General features: G+C 42.0%; 2 protein-coding genes and 1 long non-coding RNA gene across 4 annotated transcripts; all 3 read right to left on the bottom strand.

Moving 5' to 3' along the window:
* Positions 1–1,731: 1,731 nt before the first annotated feature.
* Positions 1,732–3,977, bottom strand: LOC112226456 (homeobox protein GBX-1-like). The gene is made up of 2 exons (XM_024390830.2): positions 3,323–3,977; positions 1,732–2,789 (listed from the first exon to the last, which is right to left on the bottom strand). The coding sequence occupies exons 1-2, from the start codon at positions 3,768–3,770 to the stop codon at positions 2,275–2,277; spliced, it is 963 nt and encodes a 320-aa protein (XP_024246598.1). The 5' UTR covers positions 3,771–3,977; the 3' UTR covers positions 1,732–2,274.
* A 2,787-nt stretch (positions 3,978–6,764) lies between these two features.
* On the bottom strand, positions 6,765–13,747 carry asb10 (ankyrin repeat and SOCS box containing 10). 2 transcript variants are annotated; one of them, XM_024391360.2, is made up of 7 exons: positions 13,182–13,747; positions 11,113–11,380; positions 9,532–9,757; positions 9,207–9,389; positions 8,971–9,066; positions 7,521–7,634; positions 6,765–7,427 (listed from the first exon to the last, which is right to left on the bottom strand). In XM_024391360.2, exons 1-7 carry the CDS (start codon positions 13,519–13,521, stop codon positions 7,242–7,244), a joined length of 1,413 nt encoding a protein of 470 aa, XP_024247128.1. In that variant the 5' UTR covers positions 13,522–13,747; the 3' UTR covers positions 6,765–7,241. The 2 variants fall into 2 exon arrangements, with proteins under 2 accessions (XP_024247128.1, XP_024247129.1); XM_024391361.2 differs by lacking the exon at positions 13,182–13,747 and adding an exon at positions 11,570–11,933.
* Positions 9,769–10,132, bottom strand: LOC121841215. Its single transcript, XR_006080240.1, has 3 exons — positions 10,045–10,132; positions 9,965–10,012; positions 9,769–9,929 (listed from the first exon to the last, which is right to left on the bottom strand). It is a non-coding gene; the product is annotated as an uncharacterized LOC121841215 (long non-coding RNA).
* Positions 13,748–21,489: the final 7,742 nt, after the last annotated feature.

The following is a 21,489-nucleotide window of genomic DNA, read 5'->3' as shown; positions in this document are numbered from 1 at the left end:
AGTTGAAGTCTCTTCGACAGCTCTGGCAGATTTGAAGTCGAACATTAATTAGCCAACTTTTAGTTAATTGTTTTATCAGTAGGCAATAATTGTATTCTATTCATTTAAATATTGTCATCTTATCCGTTGACCTATTTCCGTTATAGGCTGCCTAATCATTGCCGTCATGATTGAGATGACTTCAATGTGACAGCAGCAGCAGAAATGCAAAAACAGGTGTCGCTAATTAGCTTAATTTCTTGACTGGTTTCAAATATCGCGCTTGATAACTCCGTTGACATGTGGATCAGTTATTCAAAACCTACCTGAGATAACACCTGGGGGAAATCTATTATAGCCTAAAGTTTTTCAAACCAACCCATATCTTGGATATGGTCTTTGCGCACCTGTAAATACTGTAACAACCACAGTAGCCTAAATGTAGCCTAAAATAAATAGTTTTTACAGGTATGCCTACACCTGTAAAAAATAATTGATAGCTTTTTAAAATTCTCTTTTGTTCCTTTCTTAGGATTGAAATTGATGGAAATGTACCAACTCGGATATCCCATGAATTACTTATACATCAAAATAAGTTAAACTTTTCTCTGTATTTATGAGTTGAGACCTGCTGGCATAAATAACACACACACACACACACACACACACACACACACACACACACACACACACACACACACACACACACACACACACACACACACACACACACACACACACACACACACACACACAGGGTCTTGTACAACTAACCTTGTTGGGACACACAATTCAGTCTCATTCAAAATCTTTTTTTTTTTGCGCGCGCGCACACAGACAGTGTTCACTCTCTCTGGTCTGGTCTCGTCCTCTCTTACAGTGATTGATGTTGAAGTTCATTACGACGTGTAGAATATGACCGTTCTAATGGGGATCCATCACTCCACCTTGAGACAACATGGCCCCCTAAAGAGAGATAAATGACTGCTGCTTCCAGTCACAAAACCCTGTTCTCTCCCTTTATTCTCTCTTGACTGCTTAATAAGAACCTTCATTTGAATGTAGCTATCATCAACGCCTATATGGAGAACTGCTGGACTTTGCATATAGATGAAGCTGCATATAATTTCATATTCATCCTTTTAGTATCAATCGTCCACTTATTTATCCAATATTTTTTCAAGACCTACAGTATCATTACATTGCAAACTAACCCAGGCCTAGTTTGCAAAAATGTATTCAGATTAATGCTGGCTAGATATTGCAGGTGTACAACACAGAATTGTAATTTACTTACAAGCTTACTATTCGAAAGCAATAACATCTGATTATTAAAGCCTATAAAGTGGCATTGCAATCGAGTTGTTATTTTGATTAAGTCTTATACTTTATAAAGCAAAACAAATATTTAGAGATTGATCAGATTATTTGAATTGTCATAAGTATTGTTGCAGTTAGTCCTATGGTATTATGATCAATGATCAATTATAGTATTATTAGGTGTTGTTGTATTTGTTTATTGTTATAGTTAATGTTTTAGTACGCTCTTAAAATACACTGTTATGTAAGAGCCTAGTGATATTATACTTCATGAATGAGAGGCAAATATATTCTATAGACAGAGAGATGACTGATCATTTTCTGAGAGCAGACAGAGGCTAAACACAGCACAAATCACAATCTCTAAAACTACAGCTTAACCAGCAATAATAATGCATTTAGATAGATACATTTAATATAAATGGATTTATTAAGTCAATATACTTTACAGTATTTCTTTGTTTGGTTATTTATTTTCCTTCACATCTTTTTTTTCCACAAACAGCTGGCGAATACAATTCCTACAGTGGCCTACCAAAATGAAAACGTTGTAAGGTACATGCAACATGTGATAAACAAAACGGTACCAAATACGAGAAGTTTGAAATAGCTTCACCGAACGAGTAAAGCACATGCAGATAATAAACATAACATTTATAGGCCCTAACTAGATATAAATATTTTAGAAAAGAATTTTTACAATCTCATTTCATAGTGCATGTCTGTGTCACCCGACACATTTACTATTTACAAATTAACAAAACAATAAATAAAATATGAGATAGGCCTAATTCGACAAAATTAATTAATCTGCGGAGAGAAAACATATTATCCTTAGTTGTCCAGTTGATATGACATGTCTCTTGATGTAAAGTAATCTCGCTGACCACAAAATATCATCCAGTTTTTGTGCTTCATGCATTTAACAACCCACAACTTTATTTTGTCAAAATTAGTTTAGGCCAGTATAGTTCGTCATGGCCTTGTTTGCTCTATCTGTTGGTGCTGACTCCTCACCGCAAACCTGTTGACGTGCACTGGGATTGGGACCACAATTTTGGGGTTTCTCACAGGCTCTCCAGACCTGTTATTCACGTTGCCAGCTTTGATTCTTTTCCATTTGGCCCTACGATTCTGGAACCAAATCTTGACCTGCACCTCGCTCAATTTAAGTGCGTGTGCTATTTGAGATCGTTCGGTAAGCGAAAGGTACTTTTTACAATGAAATTCCTTCTCAAGTTCAAGTAGCTGCTCGCTTGTAAAAGCTGTTCGTCTCCTCCTGCTCTTCCCCACTGAGCTTCCCGGCGGTAGAGCTTCCTGCGACCCGGGTTTTAGTTTACTCTTTTGGGATAAAGCACCACAGTTGTTCCCATCGGATACGCTTTCGTTTTCGCTGTCAACGGCAGAGCTGTCCTCTCTGTCACTGCAAGCTGTGTCCGCTGATTTGAGGTCCAACTTCTCATCGTCTGAGCTGTACAATTTAGTCTCACCTAAAACGTGCAAAAGAAGAAAGGAAACATACATTAGAATCAATTAGTTTGATCCAATACAAGTTTACCCCACAAATGTAGGTTAAATTAACGCAAGTAAACATTATAAATACAGAGACCACAAATGTCTCTAAAATAAAAATGGAATAGGCCTGTTTGGAGTTTTATTTCCGCTATATTTTCGTCAAAGGAAATGAGTAGGCCTATTACCATTCATAACAACCCTATGAATTAACGTGATATTACATAGCCTACCTAAAGGCTAAGTCAAGATCGTTAGTGATTAAGAAATAGATTAGAAAACAGTGTGTCACTAACCTGAGTTAGGCTAATCTATTCGAGTTATTGCACATTTCAAAATGGTGGTTTGTTATTAAACTATGCGTTTGTGGAGATTTCGTAAACCTCTGGGAATTAGATTAGATCCAACTTCTAATTCGGATGCCGCTTGCGCGTTTTACCCAATAGGTCTCAACTTGCCAACCTAATATGGAAGCGTATGGACAGAACAGGGACACAGGCAGTGAGCTTACCTGGTATAGTTTGAAAGGTTTCCGAGAAGTTGAGTAAATCCGACCCCTTGTCCCTTCCATGGAGATCATCTGAGTGTGGGCTCTCCTGTCTCCTCGTTCCAGGGTCGGCACTTAACCGAGGTCCGGGGAGCTCTTGGGGAGGATAGAAACTATCCGGCGGATCGGAAAAACTTGGCAGTGTTGTGGTGAGAGCCACCATGGACGGCATCCCCTGTCCCAAACTCGCACAGAATGTGTTGGTAAGACGTCCAGCGAAAGATGCCAACGGCGCCAAAGGAGGTATGCCAGATGGTAAATGTGAATGAGATAAAGATTGAGGAATCATTAAGGGTCTGTATGGCATAAACATCGGGTAGCCCGTGTAGAGCAGGTGTCCCGGGCGAGGTTGCGGAGTTCCTATCAAGGAGTCAATCGAAAACGCCGTCCCTTGGCCGCCCGGTCTTTGCATTGCGAAGAAAATTGTGACTATCTTTATCGAAAACTCAGGCGCTCCTTCTTTCCCTCAACAAATAGCCAAACCTTAGATTCGATGGTCGAGTGAAGTTAAATGTCCCTTCGCTTTGATATTATCCGGTGGACTAACCAGCTTCTCCGAAACGTCCTCAAGCTTATTGCGACCTGTCGTTTTCTTGTTTTGTGCCCCCTCCCTATACCTCTATTTGTCACACACTGAGACATAAACACACACGCTCTACCCCTCCCTTCACATCTCTCTCTCTCTCTCTCCCTCTCTCCTTCACACACACACACACACACACACACACACACACACACACACACACACACACACACACACACACACACACACACACACACACACACACACACACACACACAGACAGAGCTTGAGAGGAATGAAAGGGGTGTTACCCTGGGGACTCATCCATCTTCCTCAAATTACGCTTCATTTCCTTATTCAGCTTCTGACTTTTTGGTTGCCCAGAGAGGCGATAGTTTCCCAGTGGATACCGAATAGACGGGTCGCCCCCCTCCCCAGCCCTCCACCACCTTTGCCCAGTCCACATTGACTGGAAGCGGTGTGAGAGACTGCTTCAGCCCTTCCCCTTCTATAATCGTTGACCACACCAACCCAATCAGCTATTATTAATTTTGATTGATGATAAGTAATTACTTTGGATTCAAGGTACGACATAAAACAACGGTGCTTTTGTTGAAATGTTGGGACGGATGGCATCGGAGTGGGGAGGGAGGAGAGGCAGATGTTTTTCCTCTCTTGAGAGAGAAAAGCTTTTCTATTCTCCCGGGGTAAAACAATGCGTTTGGCCGTAGAAAAGTGCGGTAACAATTATTCCCTGGAGAGAGATATTCTGTACAAAATTAGATTCGGATTAAATACATTCATGTAAGGTCAACGGCAATTTTTGAACGAGGCTGCGCAGTTTTGAAAAGTGTCATTTGGAGACATTTAAACTTTATTCGATTCAAAATGCAATATGCTATTAAAGTGTTGGAGGCTATGGCTGCACCATTAAAATAGTGGTCTATGTAAACCATTTAGCATGTTTAAAATAGGCCTAATTTGAGAATGCATCCTAAACGAATTGCCAATAAAATATGGAATAGTTAGGCTACAATTACGTGTCATTAATGCGCGCTTTCAGGGTTTTGGCCACTCATTTTCTATATGCTTGTAAGTCTCTATTAAAATCAAAATGTGTAATGAGGAAAAATCACTTTTCTCTTTTCTTTTAAGTGTTTGATTTAATCGGAGATAATTTTACCGTTTAAATGTCAATCCGTGATGATGATTAGCCCCTATTGAGTCCTGGGGACGCGCTTGGCACTCCAACTGGCCGTCTGATTGCATGAAGACATAAACATATCACCAACCGACTCTGATTAGCAATGGAGGGCCAAGGGATGCTAATTATTCTTATAATTGCAAATGACTCATTCAGCAGCACCTACCTTTGATCAATTGAAACCAGATAGCTTTCCTCTCCCTCGCTCTTCTCTCCCTTTCTTTTTTAGAGTGGACTCACTTCTGATTGTATCGTCTACAATCAGAATCTCCCCATACCCTATTGGACAGATATAACACATTTCTCTCAGAAATGTGATACTTTCTGCATTTATATCCATTGGATTTATTATTGGTTTATTTTATGAGTTAGGAATCTAAAGTTTATTTGATCAGCTACATTTATTATCAGGCTATTGTCAATAACAACTGGGTGATGGACTTTCCTTGGAGCTTTAATGTCATGTTTATTCAAGTTCTAACATATTGCTAATATATCATTTATTTCAAAATTGTATTATTTTTCGTTGCAAGTTTACTTTCCTTTGATGTGGCTTATAGCTCATCATGCGCTAAGCACATTGAAAAGCGTAGCTAGTTCAAGAGCCGCAATGTGGCAGGTTCATTACCCAAGTCAGCATCTCGTCTCCGTGTCACCACCCTCTGTCACGCAGGTCATTCTCCCCAAGCCGGGTGGTTGGTATTTAAAAGGACGCTACTTCTTTCGATCCCATACAATCACACAACTGGACCTCACCACATAATTATCAACTGGAAACGCTTAAGTCACCTAAGTGGTTTTACATCGACATTTCTGCGATTTAGTTCAATCACAAATAATGTAAAAATATTATTTTATTATTTTTTGTTTGTTATGCATTAAATTGTTGTCGATCCCACTATTTGCTAGATTAAAAAACATCGATCGACCTTGTTGGTAATTTTGAACACAAAAGCTTACTGCTTATTCAAGAGTTCATGATTTATGTCCATCACTAACGTGTTGTATTTGACTGAAACTTTTTGTAATATAAGATAACCACAGTCTTTGCATAACCGTCTCTCAGATTTGTTCTCATGAACTCTTAATAAATAAATAATAAATTAATTGAATCATTTCCAAAATTACTAGTCTAATGCCAGTGATATAAAATAGGCTTCTAATAATTTAGCCTAATTAAAATAATATTCTGACATAAAGGAAAGGAGTTATCAGCAATAAACATGTATCACATACATTTGTTCATTTAGGATTTATTTAATTTAAAAAGTAGTAGTAATTCTCTACCTAATACTTACTATATATCCGTAAAATCATATTGACATTGATCATACATTTTGTAATATTTTTTTGTTTGTCATTTAGCAGACGCTCTTATCCAGAACGATTTAACAGTTAGTGCATTCATTTTAAGATAGCTAGGTGGGACAACCTACATTACATGACAAGGTGCTTAGCCAAACAATAGTCTTCTATTTTTCTCTGAAATCCGATTATTTTGGAAAAAAATCTCAATATCAAAATATGTAAACGATGTCCTTGTACTCCTTCAACGTAAGATTACTTTACGTATGAACATTTCACTGCCATTGATAGCACTATAAATAAAAAAAGGTTACACGTGACGCTTCTTTAACAAATAAAATAGAAAAAAAAACAGAAGGAAGCCAGCCATCCAATAAAGTACGTCTCATTTAGTCGTTTGAAGACCACAGCACCCCCTTGTGGTGACTCAGATTAACAAGGTTCTGCTGTAACGCAAAATACATTTGAATTGTCAACGAAAATAGTAATAAAATGAATACAATCAATTGTAGAGACACAAATGATGTCTAAAACGTGTTTTGTCATATGTTGTTGTAGATAACGGTATCCATTTACTGAACTCTACTCACACTGCAATCTCAAGGATAATGGATCCAGGAGCGGTAGTACTTACTGTAGTACCACCATCTGTAGGTCTATGATGATGATCCTCCTTCTGTGTCACTCTGCAAAAACTAATATTGTCACAGACAGACTGAATTCCTAGTGTTTGTCCTGAGTGTACATACAATACATAGCTCTATATTGCTGGGCATTCTAACCATATCATACCATGTATCACCATATATTTAGTGTTTAGGGCTTATATACATCCTGGCTCTATCTCTGACTCAGTGGACATAGTCTCTGAACTCCAGGAGCAGGAAATTTTTGATGAAGGTGGGCAGGTCTAGCTGTGGCACCACCTTGTGCACGCGCCCGTCTAGGTAGTTCCTGAACTTCCATCGAGCCAGGTGCTGTAGGGAGCGAGGGGTATGCTGCAGGGAGAAGACGGATTCATAGAACCCCTTGTGTTCCTGGAGGGAGAGATACACAAAACACTCAGACAGTTAGAGTCATATTATATCAGCATAGAATACCGTAGAATCACTATGATTCTAGAAACGTACCTTAAACATCTCAGGTGAAACAGCCTCCACCCAGTCATCTGTGACCTTGAGGCGGTCGTACGCATTCAGAAGAACCTCAATGGTGCGTGGGGAGACACAGCAATACTTTAGCACCTGAAAATACATCAATGTGTCATGAATACCACGTTGCTTAAAACTAGAAACCAGATGGGCTCCGTTTGCACAAGCAGTTCAATTCTGATATATATTTTTTCACTAATTGGCCATTAGACCAATCAGATAAGCTTTGAAAAAGATCTGATGTAAAAACATCTGATCTGATTGTTAAGAGGACCAATTAGTGGACAAAAGATCAGAATTGGGCTGCCTTTGTAAACACAGCCATGGTTATGGATACCTGGTCATGTTAAGGAAATAAACAATAGCTTATCATTTTTCTAGCCTATTTTCTAGCCTAAAACCGTACCCTTCCAGGTGCAAATTAAATATTCCCAATTGTATAATTGCAAAGGGAACAATTGCCTGCATACATTTTTTATATATTTTTAACCAATTCTCATTTTTGTGATCTCCTAAGAAACAAAAATGAAAATGTTGGATTTAGGAGGTTGTGACTTATGACTCATCAATAGAATATAAGAAATAAACTAAAGTAATTAAACACTTGGTGAGATGAACAGATTGGTCTACCCTCTGGGGGTTTACTGGAAATTATGCAATTAGTGCTAATTAATCTCCTATTAACATTCCCTAATTAGGAGTCAGGCATTTTGTTCCAGAGCACGTGGTGGGTTCAGTGAATAGTAGCAGACCTGGGATCAAATACTCTTTGCAATCTTTCAAATACTTTCAAGCGGTTGCTTAAGCCTGCCTTGAGTGCCAGGTGGGAAAGGTTTGCACGAGACTTTTGAATTGGTTCCATCGTTTCAACAGGCAAGCACAATCAAGCGTTTCAAATGATATCGAATATTATTTGAACCCAGGTCTGGTTCATTGAATAGAGGTCGTTTCTCACAGTGAGAACATTATTTCACGTTGAGGAGAGAAAGAAAGAATTCAGTGAACTGTTTTAGTGTTCATACTTCATCTGTTCCTTCTCAACTGTACATCCTGTTACAGTTATATCATCGGCTGTTTACATCAACAACAATTGAATGGTGATGATTTCATTTAATTACACTTTTATGAAACATGAACCAATCTGTTTAACCGCAGGTGATTTCTGCATAAATGTACAGTATACACAATCATGAACACTTGAATGACTGATTGAATGCACAGCAAGATTACACAATACAAAACATGTTCAAGATCTATTGCCAGGTTCTTCACATCTTTTTTTTTTTTTTTACTCCTACTCCTAACATAAAACACTATTCCTTCCCTAGTGCCTTCCCTAGTGCCTGTTAATATAATTAATAAGAAAAGATTACAAGGCCCTAAGCAGTTGCTTTTTCCGCTTATAGTTGTGGCCGCTTCTGGCTCTTACCTCGGGCAGTGCTCCAGGCCACACCCTGATGGAGCCGTGGTTGAGCAGAGAGCGAACTACCCTCTCTGGCTTGTGATCCGCCTTGTAGGCCACCACCTTCAGAGGACCACAATGGAAATGAAGTTGGAAACCAGTTTTCCTGATTGATCCTCAATCATGTTCAATGCATTGTATGTACATGTGTGGCTGAATTGTGTTTTTATATGTCAAATAAATCAAATTTGAAAAAAACACACCTTGAGGACGTTTTGCATGGGGGCGTTTCCACTGTAACACATGGTGTTGACACAGGCTCCGTGGGCCAGAAGATGATCCACCACGCCCGGGTTGATGTTCTTACAGGCCATGTGGAGCGGGGACTGTTTGTCCTGGTCCTCTGTGTTGACGTCAGCTCCCGCCGTCAGCAGCAGCTCACATACCTGGAGGACAGGACACACAGAAGGGCTATACACACCCCAGAGCCGAACCAAGGCGAGCCAAACCAAGCTGTACTGAATGTTACTAACCCCAAACGACCACATTAAACAAAGAACACAACAATTAATTAAGTAACTCGCACACCTTGGTGTAGCGTTCCAGATCGCCCTTCTCCTGTGGCTGTGAGCAAGCGGCGTTGAGTGGCGTGAGACCATCGTCATTCCTCTTCTCCAGGGCGGCGCCGTAGTGCAGGTACAGCTCCGTGTGACCCGGGAGCCCGTTCTGTGCCGCCACATGTAGCGGCGTGTTATCCTCGCCGAGGCTCTGCCCATTGATTGCAGCGCCAAACTGGAGCAGGTGTTTGGCGCACCTGTACATCCAGTTACAGAGAAGGGTCGATGGGAAATAGAATTGAAAATAAATGTAATAATATTCATTTTGATCCCTATCACCCTAACCCGAGCTTCATGTCCACATCCCGGTTCAACCTTTACCCTGGCCATCACCCTAACCCGAGCTTCATGTCCACATCCCAGTTCAACCTTGGCCATTACCCTGGCCATTACCCCAGTTCAACCTTTACCCTGGCCCTAACCCGAGCTTCATGTCCACATCCCGGTTCAACCTTTACCCTGGCCATCACCAACTGCTGGCAACCTTTACCCTGGCCATCACCCTAACCCGAGCTTCATGTCCACATCCCAGTTCAACCTTTACCCTGGCCATCACCCTAACCCGAGCTTCAGGGTTGGTCCCACATCCCGGTTCAACCTTTACCCTGGCCATCACCCTAACCCGAGCTGTCCACATCCCGATGGCCATTACCAGCAGCATACCAGCATACCACTGCTGGCTTGCTTCTGAAGCTAAGGGGTTGGTCCTGGTCAGGGGATGGGAGACCAGATGCTGCTGGAAGTGGTGTTGGAGGGCCAGTAGGAGACACTCTTACCTCTGGTCTAAAAAAAAAATATCCCAATGCCCCAGGGCAGTGATTGGGGCCATTGCCCTGTGTAGGGTGCTGTATTTCAAATGGGACGTTAAACGGGTGTCCTGACTCTCTGAGGTCATTAAAGATCCCGTGGCACTTATTGTAAGAGTAGGGGTGTTAACCCCGGTGTCCTGGCTAAATTCCCAATCTGGCCCTCAAACCATCATGGTCACCTAATAATCCCCAGTTTACAATTGGCTCATTTATCCCCCTCCTCTCCCCTGTAACTATTCCCCAGGTCATTGCTGCAAATGAAAATGTGTTCTCAGTCAACTTACCTGGTAAAATAAAATAAATTACCCTAACCCTAGCTTCATGTCCACATCCCGGTTCAACCTTTACCCTGGCCCTAACCCGAGCTTCATGTCCACATCCCGGTTCAACCTTTACCCTGGCCCTAACCCGAGCTTCATGTCCACATCCCGGTTCAACCTTTACCCTGGCCATCACCCTAACCCGAGCTTCATGTCCACATCCCGGTTCAACCTTTACCCTGGCCATCACCCTAACCCGAGCTTCATGTCCACATCCTGGTTCAACCCAAGCCTCAACCACAACCCTAACCCTAAACCTATTTTCATGTCCATATGCCGGATTCAACCCTAACCATAGCCTGAACCACAACCCTAACCCTAGCTTCATGTTCACATCCCGGTTAAACCCTAACCCTTAACCACAATCCTAACCCTAACCCAGCCATGTCTTAGAGCAATACAATTGGTTGGTACAGTACTTACACTAGGGACTCAGGACTGGTGCACACGTGCAAGGGCATGAGCCCATCTTCACTGACAGCGTTGGAGTTGGCACCATGGGACAGCAGCAATTTTACACACTGGGGCTGGCCATTCTGGCAGGCCTCATGGAGGGCAGTGCTGCCCCCAGGGGCCAGGTCTACGCTGGCCCCGCGCTGCAGCAGGTGCCTCAGGCAGTCAACAAACCCCCGGCCGGCTGTAATGTGGAGTGGGGTTGTCAGCTGCTGCTCATAGGTCAGAGACCACAGTCCTGGAGAAGAAGAACAGGGTCGTGTCCTTAAGGCATGCAACTAAAAACGTTTTAAAACGTCTTGCAATGGAAAGGAAAACAAGCATTTGTTATTGGACAAGTCCAGATAGTCCCTTGCTGTTTTGTTCCTTTTTGGTGGCTAATGAACCCCCTGTGAACAGGTTATTTCAAACAAAGGCATTGACGTACTCAGGGTTCTATAGTGGTGCCTGAAGTTCTTCCACTCCTCAATGTTGCTGGTGTCATAGATGGCATCGATGAGGTCTTCACACTCAGGTTCGTCCATGATGCTAATAAGGGTCAGGTCATCCCCCACCAAAAGACAGTTCCAGAATTGAAGAACATAACCTGTGGCCTGTGCCGTAGCGATCACATCATTGCGGTAGCGCTTTGGAGGCATTTATGCAGTGAAGGTTGAGTCTGCGCTCAAGTGGTAATAAGAGTAACAACTGACTGGTCCGATTTGGTTTTTTCTTCTTCTTTGTAGCAGTAATGGTGGTTTCTCTCTCCTGAGGTAAATGTTATGCTGTTCTGAAGCTTGTTTGTCCACAGGGGGCTATTTCGGGGAGGCCCGACGGCAATGGTGTTATGTGATATTTTGGATGGCCCATAAAACCCTGCAGCCACTGCCCGGGTGATGCAGCAGCCAAATGACTTCTGTGTCACATGTAACAAGCTCACTCATGCTCAATCATTTTCATGCTACCAAACCCCTTAGACTGGACAATGGAACTGCTTACAGACAAGAACACACAGTTGCTATGTTTGTGACTGACCACCTAGCCACAAGAGAATAACATTGGACAGGTGTGTGGATGGAAAATCAAGCACATGACTAATACGTTGGCTTCCTGCTGGAATGTTTCTGAAGTAAGTGGTGGACTGTATCTATAAATAATGTATATAAATAATATTTTGATACTGCCATGGTTGTTAATGATCGCAGGATTACAAGCATTTAAAACAGGGCAAGAGATATATCCCAAGGTATGATGGTTGGCTTATGGGCTTTTGAAAGTGTCTATCAGGAAAATAAATACCATTTGGCATTGGTACAATGTTCAGACTCCAATGTAATTATCTAATTAAGCTTATTAAACAGATTCCCTTCTTTCTGAAATTGGTCCTTTTTTTTTTTTTACACACAAAAGGGTTTTGTATTAATTTCAATAAAGACAAGGAAAACCCCTCATCAACAATCACTGTCGCAAGTCTAGAGCTTGGAGACAAGCAAGTAATTATCATCATGATGCCAGTTCCATTACCACTGATTATATACATTAATCTCTGCAATTACCTCAGACATATGTCATAATAGTGACATATAAGTCATCTGTCACCGTATGTGACATATAACTACAATCGTTAAATGTAATTATTATTATTATTTTTTTACATATTCTAATACAGTGGTTTCCAAACTGTGGGTTGAGGGTGTCAATTCAGCCGCGCAGACTACCACGCAGACTACCACGCAGACTCCCGACCGTGCCCGTTGCCACGTCACCTGTCACGCCCACCCCTTATAAGCCCTCTTTTTGATCCAGAAAAAATGTGTCACAAATCATTTCAGAATTATACCGTCCATTTCCTAAAACTGGTCACAAGAAGCCATACTCAAATCGAATGTTTTGAGGAAGACGGTATTATTCATTTACGTTTGACTTATTCTTTGTTCTGCGAATGTTTTCATCACCGCTTCTCCTTGTGGTGGGCCTCGACTCAAAAGAAACCTCAATTGGTGGGTCACAAAGCAAAACATTTTGGGAAACCCTTGTTCTAATAAGACCATGTTGCTTACCTTCCCCCCTGGCCACCCAGCGCATGTCCCCTCCCTGGGGTTTGATGATGAGGTTCGACGTGACACCCCTGGGGAAGAAGCGCTGCACAGCGTCCGCATCCCCAGTATAGATTGCGTTCTGGATGACCAGGTCATGGCACACAGCTGGGGGTCTAACATAGGTGCAGGTCCTCATAGGTGCAGGGCCTACCCTGTCCCTGGCATCTTTCTTCAGCATGTAGCCGTTGAGCTGGTGGCTGGCTAGCTGCTTCTTGTACTTGTCTCTCTCCAGCATGTCCTCGTCCAGCTGGAGGGAGCGCAGGGCCATGGGGGTGAAGACGAAACTGCCTCCTCCCGACATGTTGGACGATTGGCTGACTGGCTGGCTTCTCGCTCAGGATAAGAGAACCAGAGTGTGTGAGGGTAGTCAAAGATCTGGTTGAAATGGTTCTTTCTATGGGTCTCTCTCACCCTGTCTCTGTCCCCCTTTCTATGTTTCTGTCTCTTTTTCTGACGGACTCTTTCAGTATTTCTATGTCTCTCTCTTTGTCTCTGTGTGTCTGTCTCGTGCCTACTCTCTGCCTCCCAGCCATTCAGTGGCGTTGTTTGGATATCTAATATGAGAACCTCCCTGCAGCATGAGCAGAAGGGCTATTTTTACCATCACTCACATGGCAACTTTGCCTCCCCTTGTAATCTATAGCCAAAGTGTCAAGCCTGTTGCCCCTGTATTTCGATGTGTCATAAGACTGTCTCCAAACAAACCAGAAATTGCCTCAGTATGTTATTGGAAACATCCATGATTTCAGCCACAATATCACATATGATTTTAGAGAAAGTAAAATTGTCTGGTTCTCCTTTTTCAGGGGAAAACTGCTCTGTGATTTGACAGTGACTGGGATAATTCCACACACCACAATAACATATAGGGTGAGTGTAACTCGCATGAAGGTCAAGTACCTTCCTTCTCACTGGGTCTGGTGAAATCAAACCGGTAGAAACAAGCAGGGTCATCTGGTTCATTGTAGAGTAAACTATCCATTGCACTGACAAACAGATCATTTTAATCATTTGCTATATATTCTAATGACAAAAGTAACATGTATTTGCAACTGACATGCAACAGACATACAGTACCAGTCAAAAGTTTGGACACAGTGAGGTGTGAGGTGCAGAGTAGGTGAACGGATGATCTCTGCATGTGTGGTTCCCACCGCGAAGCATGGAGAAGGAGGTGTGATGGTTTCATGGTGCTTTGCTGGTGACACTGTCAGTGATTTATTTAGAATTCAAGGCACACTTAACCAGCATGGCTACCACAGCATTCGGCAATGATACTAAATGACAGACAGGACAATGTGTATTTTCTAATGGTGTTAAGTCAGGTTTCCTTGAAATTATGACAGGAGTTCCACAAGGGTCGATTTTGGGTCCTGTACTTTTTACTGTCTATCTAAACAATATTGGTTTCTCTGAAAACAATTGTAACCTTCACTTGTATGTGGGCGATACTGTTGTGTATTCTGTTGCCCCTTCTGTTGTCCAGGCTCTATCTGATCTACATTCTGTCTTCATTGTTTAACAGAAAACCTTTATTGACCTTAAACTAGTAATGAATGTCAGTAAAACTAAGTATACACTGAGTGTACAAAATAGTAAAAACACTAATGCTGAGTCCCCCCTCCCCATTCTTGATACACAGAGGAAACTGTTGAGCATTGAAAACTTGACACTTGACACAAACTGGTGCACCTGTCACCTACTACCATACCCTGTCCAAAGGCACTTAAATCTTTTGTCCTGCCCATTCCCCCTCTGAATGGTAAACAATGTCTCAATTGTCTCAAGGCTTAAAAATCCTACTTTTACTCTCTCCTCTCTCTCATCTACACTGATTTAACAAGTGACATCAATAAGGGATACAAATCCAATCACATTTTATTGGTCGCATACACAAGTTTAGCAGATGATATTATGGGTGTAGCAAAATTATTGTATTCCTAGCTCCAACAGTGCACTAATATCTAACAATACGCACAAATATAAAAAAATATATAGAAATATTAGGATGAGGAATGTCGGAATCCGTAGTTTAAATAAATAAATATATATACAGTGTCTTCAGAAAGTATTCAGACCCCTTGACTTTTTCCACATTTTGTTACGTTATAGCCTTAATCTAAAATGGATTAAATTTAAACATTCCCTTTGCAATCTACACACAATACCCCATAACGACAAAGATAAAACAGTTTTTTATAATTCTTTTGAAAAAAATACATTAAAAAACAGAAATACGGGCCTCCGGGGAGGTGCAGTGGTCTAGGGCACTGCATAGCAGCGCTAGCTGTGCCACCAGAGACTCTGGGTTCGCGCCCAGGCTCTGTCGCAGCCGGCCTCGACAGGGAGGTCCGTGGGGCGACGCACAATTGGCCTAGCGTCATCCATTCCTCAGTAAAAGGCACATGACAGCCCGCTAGGCAACCTAAAGACCCTCGGACCATGAGAAACAAGGTTCTCTTGTCTGATGAAACCAAGATGAACCTCTTTAGCCTGAATGCCAAGAGTCACGTCTGGAAGAAACCTGGCACCATCCCTTCGGTGAAGCATGGTGGTGGGGATGTTTTTCAGCGACAAGGACTGGGAGACGATTCAGGATCGAGGCAAAGATGAACGGAGCACAAAGAGATGCTAGATGAAAACCTGCTCCAGAGTGCACAGAACCTCAGACTGGGGAGAAGCTTCACCTTACAACAGGACAATGACCCTAAAGCACATAGCCAAGACAATGCAGTGTTGGCTTCGGGACAAGTCTCTGAATGTCCTTGAGTGGCCCAGCCCAGACTTGAACCCAATCGAACATCTCTGGAGAGACCTTAAAATAGCTGTGCAGTGATGCTCCCCATCCAATCTGACAGAGCTTGAGAGGATCTGCAGAGAAAAATGGGAGAAATTCCCCAAATACAGGTCTGCCAAGCTTGTAGCGTTATACTCAAGACGACGTGAGGCTGTAATCGCTGCCAAAGGTCCTTCAACAAAGTACTGAGTAAACAGTCTGAATACTGTTTTAGGTTTGTTATTATGGGGCATTGTGTGTAGATTGATGAGACATTTAAAAAATATATATTTTAGAATAAGGCTGTAACCTAACAAAATGTGGAAAAAGTGAAGGTGTCTGAATTCTTTTTGAAGTCATACTCAGACTCCTGAGTGGCACAGCGGTCTAAGGCACTTGCATCTCCGTGCTGGAGGAGTGACTACAGACCCTGGTTCAATTCCAGGCCGTATCACAACCGGCCGTGACTGGCCGGTTGTGATAGTGTGGTGCACAATTGGCCCAGCATCATCCGGGTTAGGATTTGGCTGCCGTAGGATCTCCTTGTAAATAAGAATTTGTTCTTAACTGACTTGCCTCGTTAAATAAAGATACAGTTGAAGTCGAAAGTTTACTTACGTTGGAGTCATTAAAACTCGTTTTTCAACCACTCCACACATTTCTTGTTAACAAATGATGGTTTTTGCAAGTCTTTTAGGACATCTACTTTGTACATGACACAAGTCATTTTACCAACAATTGTTTACAGACAGATTATTTCACTTATAATTCACTGTATCACAATTCCAGTGGGTCAGAAGTTAACATACACAGTTGACTGTGCCTTTAAACAGCTTGGAAAATTCCAGAAAATGCACCTGTGGATGTATTTCAAGGCCTACCTTCAAACTTATTATCTCTTTTCTTGACATCATGGGAAAATCAAAAGAAATCAGCCAAGACCGCAGAAAAAAGATTGCAGACCTCCACAAGTCTGGTTCATCCTTGGGAGCAATTTACAAACGCCTGAAGGTACCACGTTCATCTGTACAAACAATAGTACGCAAATATAAACACCATGGGACCACGCAGCCATTACACCGCTCAGGAAGTAGACGCGTTCTGTCTCCTAGAGATTAACGTACTTTGGTGCAAAAAGTGCAAATCAATCCCAGGAACAACAGCAAAGGACCTTGTCAAGATGCTGGAGGAAACAGGTACAAAAGTATCTATATCCACAGGTAAACGAGTCCTATATCGACATAACCTGAAAGGCCGCTCAGGAGGGAAGAAGCCACTGCTCCAAAACCACCATAAAAAAAAGACAGACTATGGTTTGCAACTGCACATGGGGACAAAGATTGTACTTTTGGAGAAATATCCTCTGGTGTAATGAAACAAAAATAGAACTGTTTGAACATAATGACCATCGTTATGTTTGGAGAAAAAAGGGGGAGGCTTGTAAGCCGAAGAACACCATCCCAACCGTGAAGTACGGGGGTGACAGCGTCATGTTGTGGGGATGCTTTGCTGCAGGAGGGACTGGTGCACTTCACAAAACAGATGGCATCATGAGGAAGGGAAAAATATGTGGATATATTAAAGCAACATCTCAAGACATCAGTCATGAAGTTAAAGCTTGGTCGCAAATGGGTCTTCCAAATGGACAATGACTCCAAGCATACTTCCAAAGTTGTGTCAAAATGGCAACAAAGGACAACAAAGTCAAGGTATTGGAGTGGCCATCACAAAGCTCTGACCTCAATCCCATAAAAAAATTGTGGGCAGAACTGAAAAAGCTTGTGCGAACAAGGAGGCCTACAAACCTGACTCAGTTACACCAGCTCTGTCAGGAGGAATGGGCCAAAACTCACCCAGCTTATTGTGGGAAGCTTATGGAAGGCTACCCGAAACGTTTGACCCAAGTTAAACAATTTAAAGGCAATGCTACCAAATACTAATTGAGTGTATGTAAACTTCTGACCCACTGGGAAAGTGATGAAATAAATAAATGACCTAAGACAGGGAATTTTTACTTCTTTGCGACTGGGGAGCAGTATTGAGTAGCTTGGATGAATAAGGTGCCCAGAGTAAACTCTCTGCTACTCAGGCCCAACAGCTAGAATATGCATATACTTAGTAGATTTGGATAGAAAACACTATGAAGTTTCTAAAACTGTTTGAATGATATGAGTATAACATAACTCATATGGCAGGCAAAAACCTGAGAAAGAATCCAACCAAGAAGTGGGAAATCTGAGGTTTGTAGGTTTTCAAGTCTTTGCCTATCCAATATACAGTGGCTATGGGGTCATATTGCATTTCCTAAGTCTTCCACTAGATGTCAGCAGTCTATACAACCTTGTTTCAGGCTTCTACTATGAAGGGGGAGCGAATAAGAGCTGATTGACTAAGGGTCCTGGCAGAATGCCATGAGCTAAGTCACGTGAGCGAGCGGCTGTGATAGCAAGCTGCGTTCCTTTTAATTTCTAAAGATAAAGGAATTGTCTGGTTGGAATATTATTGAAGATTTATGATAAAAACATCCTAAAGATTGATTATATACATTGTTTGACATGTTTCTACGAACTGTATTGGCACTGTTTTGACTTCTCGTCTGAACTAAGTGCCTGCGCCTTGTGAATTTGGATTTGTGAACTAAACGCGCAAACAAAAAGGAGGTATTTGGACATAAATGATGGACTTTATCGAACAAAACAAACATTTATTGTGGAACTGGGATTCCTGGAAGTGCATTCCGATGAAGATCATCAAAGGTAAGTGAATATTTATAACACTATTTCTGAGTTTTGTTACACATCTCATAGGTTGAAAAATGGCTGTATGTTTTTCTGTGGCTAGGCGCTGACCTAACATAATTGCATGGTGTGCTTTTACCGTAACACTTTTTTGAAATCTGACACAGCGGTTGCATTAAGGAGAAGTTTATCGTTAATTGTGTGTTTAACACTTGTATCTTTCATCAATGTTAATGATGAGTATTTCTGTAATGTGGCTCTCTGCACTTTCACCTGATGTTTTTTTGAGACAATGCGTTTCTGAACATAACGCACCAATTTCAAATGAGGTTATTGGACGTAAAGATGAACTTTATCGAACAAAACACACATTTATTGTCTAACATGGAGTCCTGGGAGTGCCATCCGGTGAAGATCATCAAAGGTTAGTGATTCATTCTAACACTATTTCTGTCTTTTGAGACACCTCTCCTTTGCAAAATGTCTGTATGTTTTTCTGTGGCTAGGTGCTGACCTAACATAATCGCAAGGTGTGCTTTCGCTGTAAAGCCTTTTTGAAATCAGACACTGTGGCTGGATTAACGAGAAGTTTATCTTTAAAATGGTGTATAATACTTGTATGTTTGAGGAATTGTAATTATGAGATTTCTGTTGTTTTGAATTTGGCGCCCTGCAATTTCACCAGCTGTTGGACAGGTGGGACGCTAGCATCCCACATATCCCAGAGAAGTTAAATGTCAGGAATTGTGAAAAACTGAGTTTAAATGTACTTGGCGAAGGTGTATGTAAATTTCCGAATACAACTGTATATACATTACCAGTCAAACGATTGGACAGGCCTAGTCATTCTGTCACACCCTGATCTGTTTCACCTGTCATTGTGATTGTCTCCACCCCCCTCCAGGCGTCACCCATCTTCCCCATTATCCCCAGTGTATTTACACCTGTATTCTCTGTTTGTCTGTTGCCAGTTCATTTTGTTTCGTCAAGCCTACCAACGGTTTTCTCTTGCTCCAGTCTTTCTCTAGTTCCTGTTTTCCCAGTTTTGACCATTCTGCCTGCCCTGATGCTGAGCTTGCCTGCCGTTCTGCACCTTGTCACACCTCCCTGGATTTACTGACCTCAGCCTGCCCTGATCCTGACCCTGCCTGCCGTTCTGTATCTTTCAGACTCTGATCTGGATTACTCACCTCTGCCTGCTCTTGACCTGTGGTTTGCATGCCCCCTGATTTTGTTATAACCCCCCCCAGTGTCTCCCTTCTTTCCCAATTATCCCCTGTGTTTTTATACCTGTGTTCTCTGTCTGTTTGTTGCCAGTTCGTCTTGTTTGTTCAAGCTAACCAGCAATGTTCCTGTCAGCTCCTATCATTTCCTCGTCCTCCTGGATTTCTGATCTCAACAATAAACATTGTTACTTCGACAGTCTGCATCTGGGTCTTACCCTGAGTCCTGATAAGAATAGTATATGTACAGCAATAGTTGGATAGGATGGCCGTGACTAGAATACGGATATATGAAATGGGTAAAGCAATATGTAAACATTATTAAAGTGACCAGTTATTCCATGTCTATGTACATAGGGCAGCAGCCTCTAAGGTACAGGGTTGAGTAACCGGGTGGTAGCCAGCTAGTGACAGTGACTAAGTTCAGGGAGGGTACTGGGTGGAGGTCGGGTAGTGATGGCTATTTAACAGTCTGATGGACTTGAAATAGAAGCTGTTTTTCAGTCTTTCGGGCCAAGTTTTGATGCGCTTGTACTGATCTCACCCTCTGGATGATAGAGGGGTGAACAGGCCATGGCTCGGGTGGCTGAGGTCCTTGATGATCTTCTTGGCCTTCCCGTGACACTGGGTGCTGCAGATGTCCTGGAGGGCAGGCAGTGTATTCCTGGTGATGCGTTGGGCTGACCGTACCACCCTTTGGAGAGCCCTGCAGTTGCGGATCATAGCTTTCACCTGGTCAGTCTATGTCATGGAAAGAGCATAATGTTTTGTACACTCAGTGTATGTTGTTTTCTAGAGTGTATAAAAATGACTTCAGCATATGTACTTTGGATGTTGCCCACATTGATCGTGTCCCTTCTTACAAATATCTGTGCATCGGGATAGAAGACCATGTCTTTTAAAACTATACTGTTAGCTATACTGAAGAAGCACAAAAAGGGGCTTCTTGCATGGAAATTCCTGCTTCCTGCCTCTCGCTTAATGCTAGAAAGTCGATCATTCAATCGATGGTACCTACCGGTCCTACACTATGGCACCACTTCTTTAAAGCCATTAGATGCAGTTTACGATAGTGCACTTCGTTTTATTATGGGCTACAGGTTCAGTACACATCACTGCATTCTTTACCAGGCTGGCCCTCTTTGATGTCACGTAGGTTGATTCATTGCTCATTTTTCATTTATAACACTCTCTTACAAAAACTCCCGCTGTGCCTGACATAAATAATAACTTTTAGACGTACGAGTTACCATACCCGGTCATGGCTAACTCTGGAAATCCCTTCAGTCTCCTCAGAGTTAGGTAAATCAGCTTTTAGTTTCTTTGCACCCAATGTATGGAGCAATCTTGCAACAGAGTTCCCTACAATGTGCAGGTGCCTCTCCGTCAGTTTCTGTACAGCACTTTGAGATATCAGCTGATGTACGAAGGGCTATATAAATTTGATTTGATTTGATTTAAACATTTTGATTGGGGACCTCTTTGCTGAGGAATGTGATTGTTTATCTTGAGTGTGTAATTTTGTATATATT

Source organism: Oncorhynchus tshawytscha, linkage group LG28 (assembly GCF_018296145.1).
Source record: "Oncorhynchus tshawytscha isolate Ot180627B linkage group LG28, Otsh_v2.0, whole genome shotgun sequence".
Taxonomy (NCBI): domain Eukaryota; kingdom Metazoa; phylum Chordata; class Actinopteri; order Salmoniformes; family Salmonidae; genus Oncorhynchus; species Oncorhynchus tshawytscha.
Note: the sequence above shows the minus strand (reverse complement) of the source record. Positions and strands in the feature narration are given on the sequence as shown.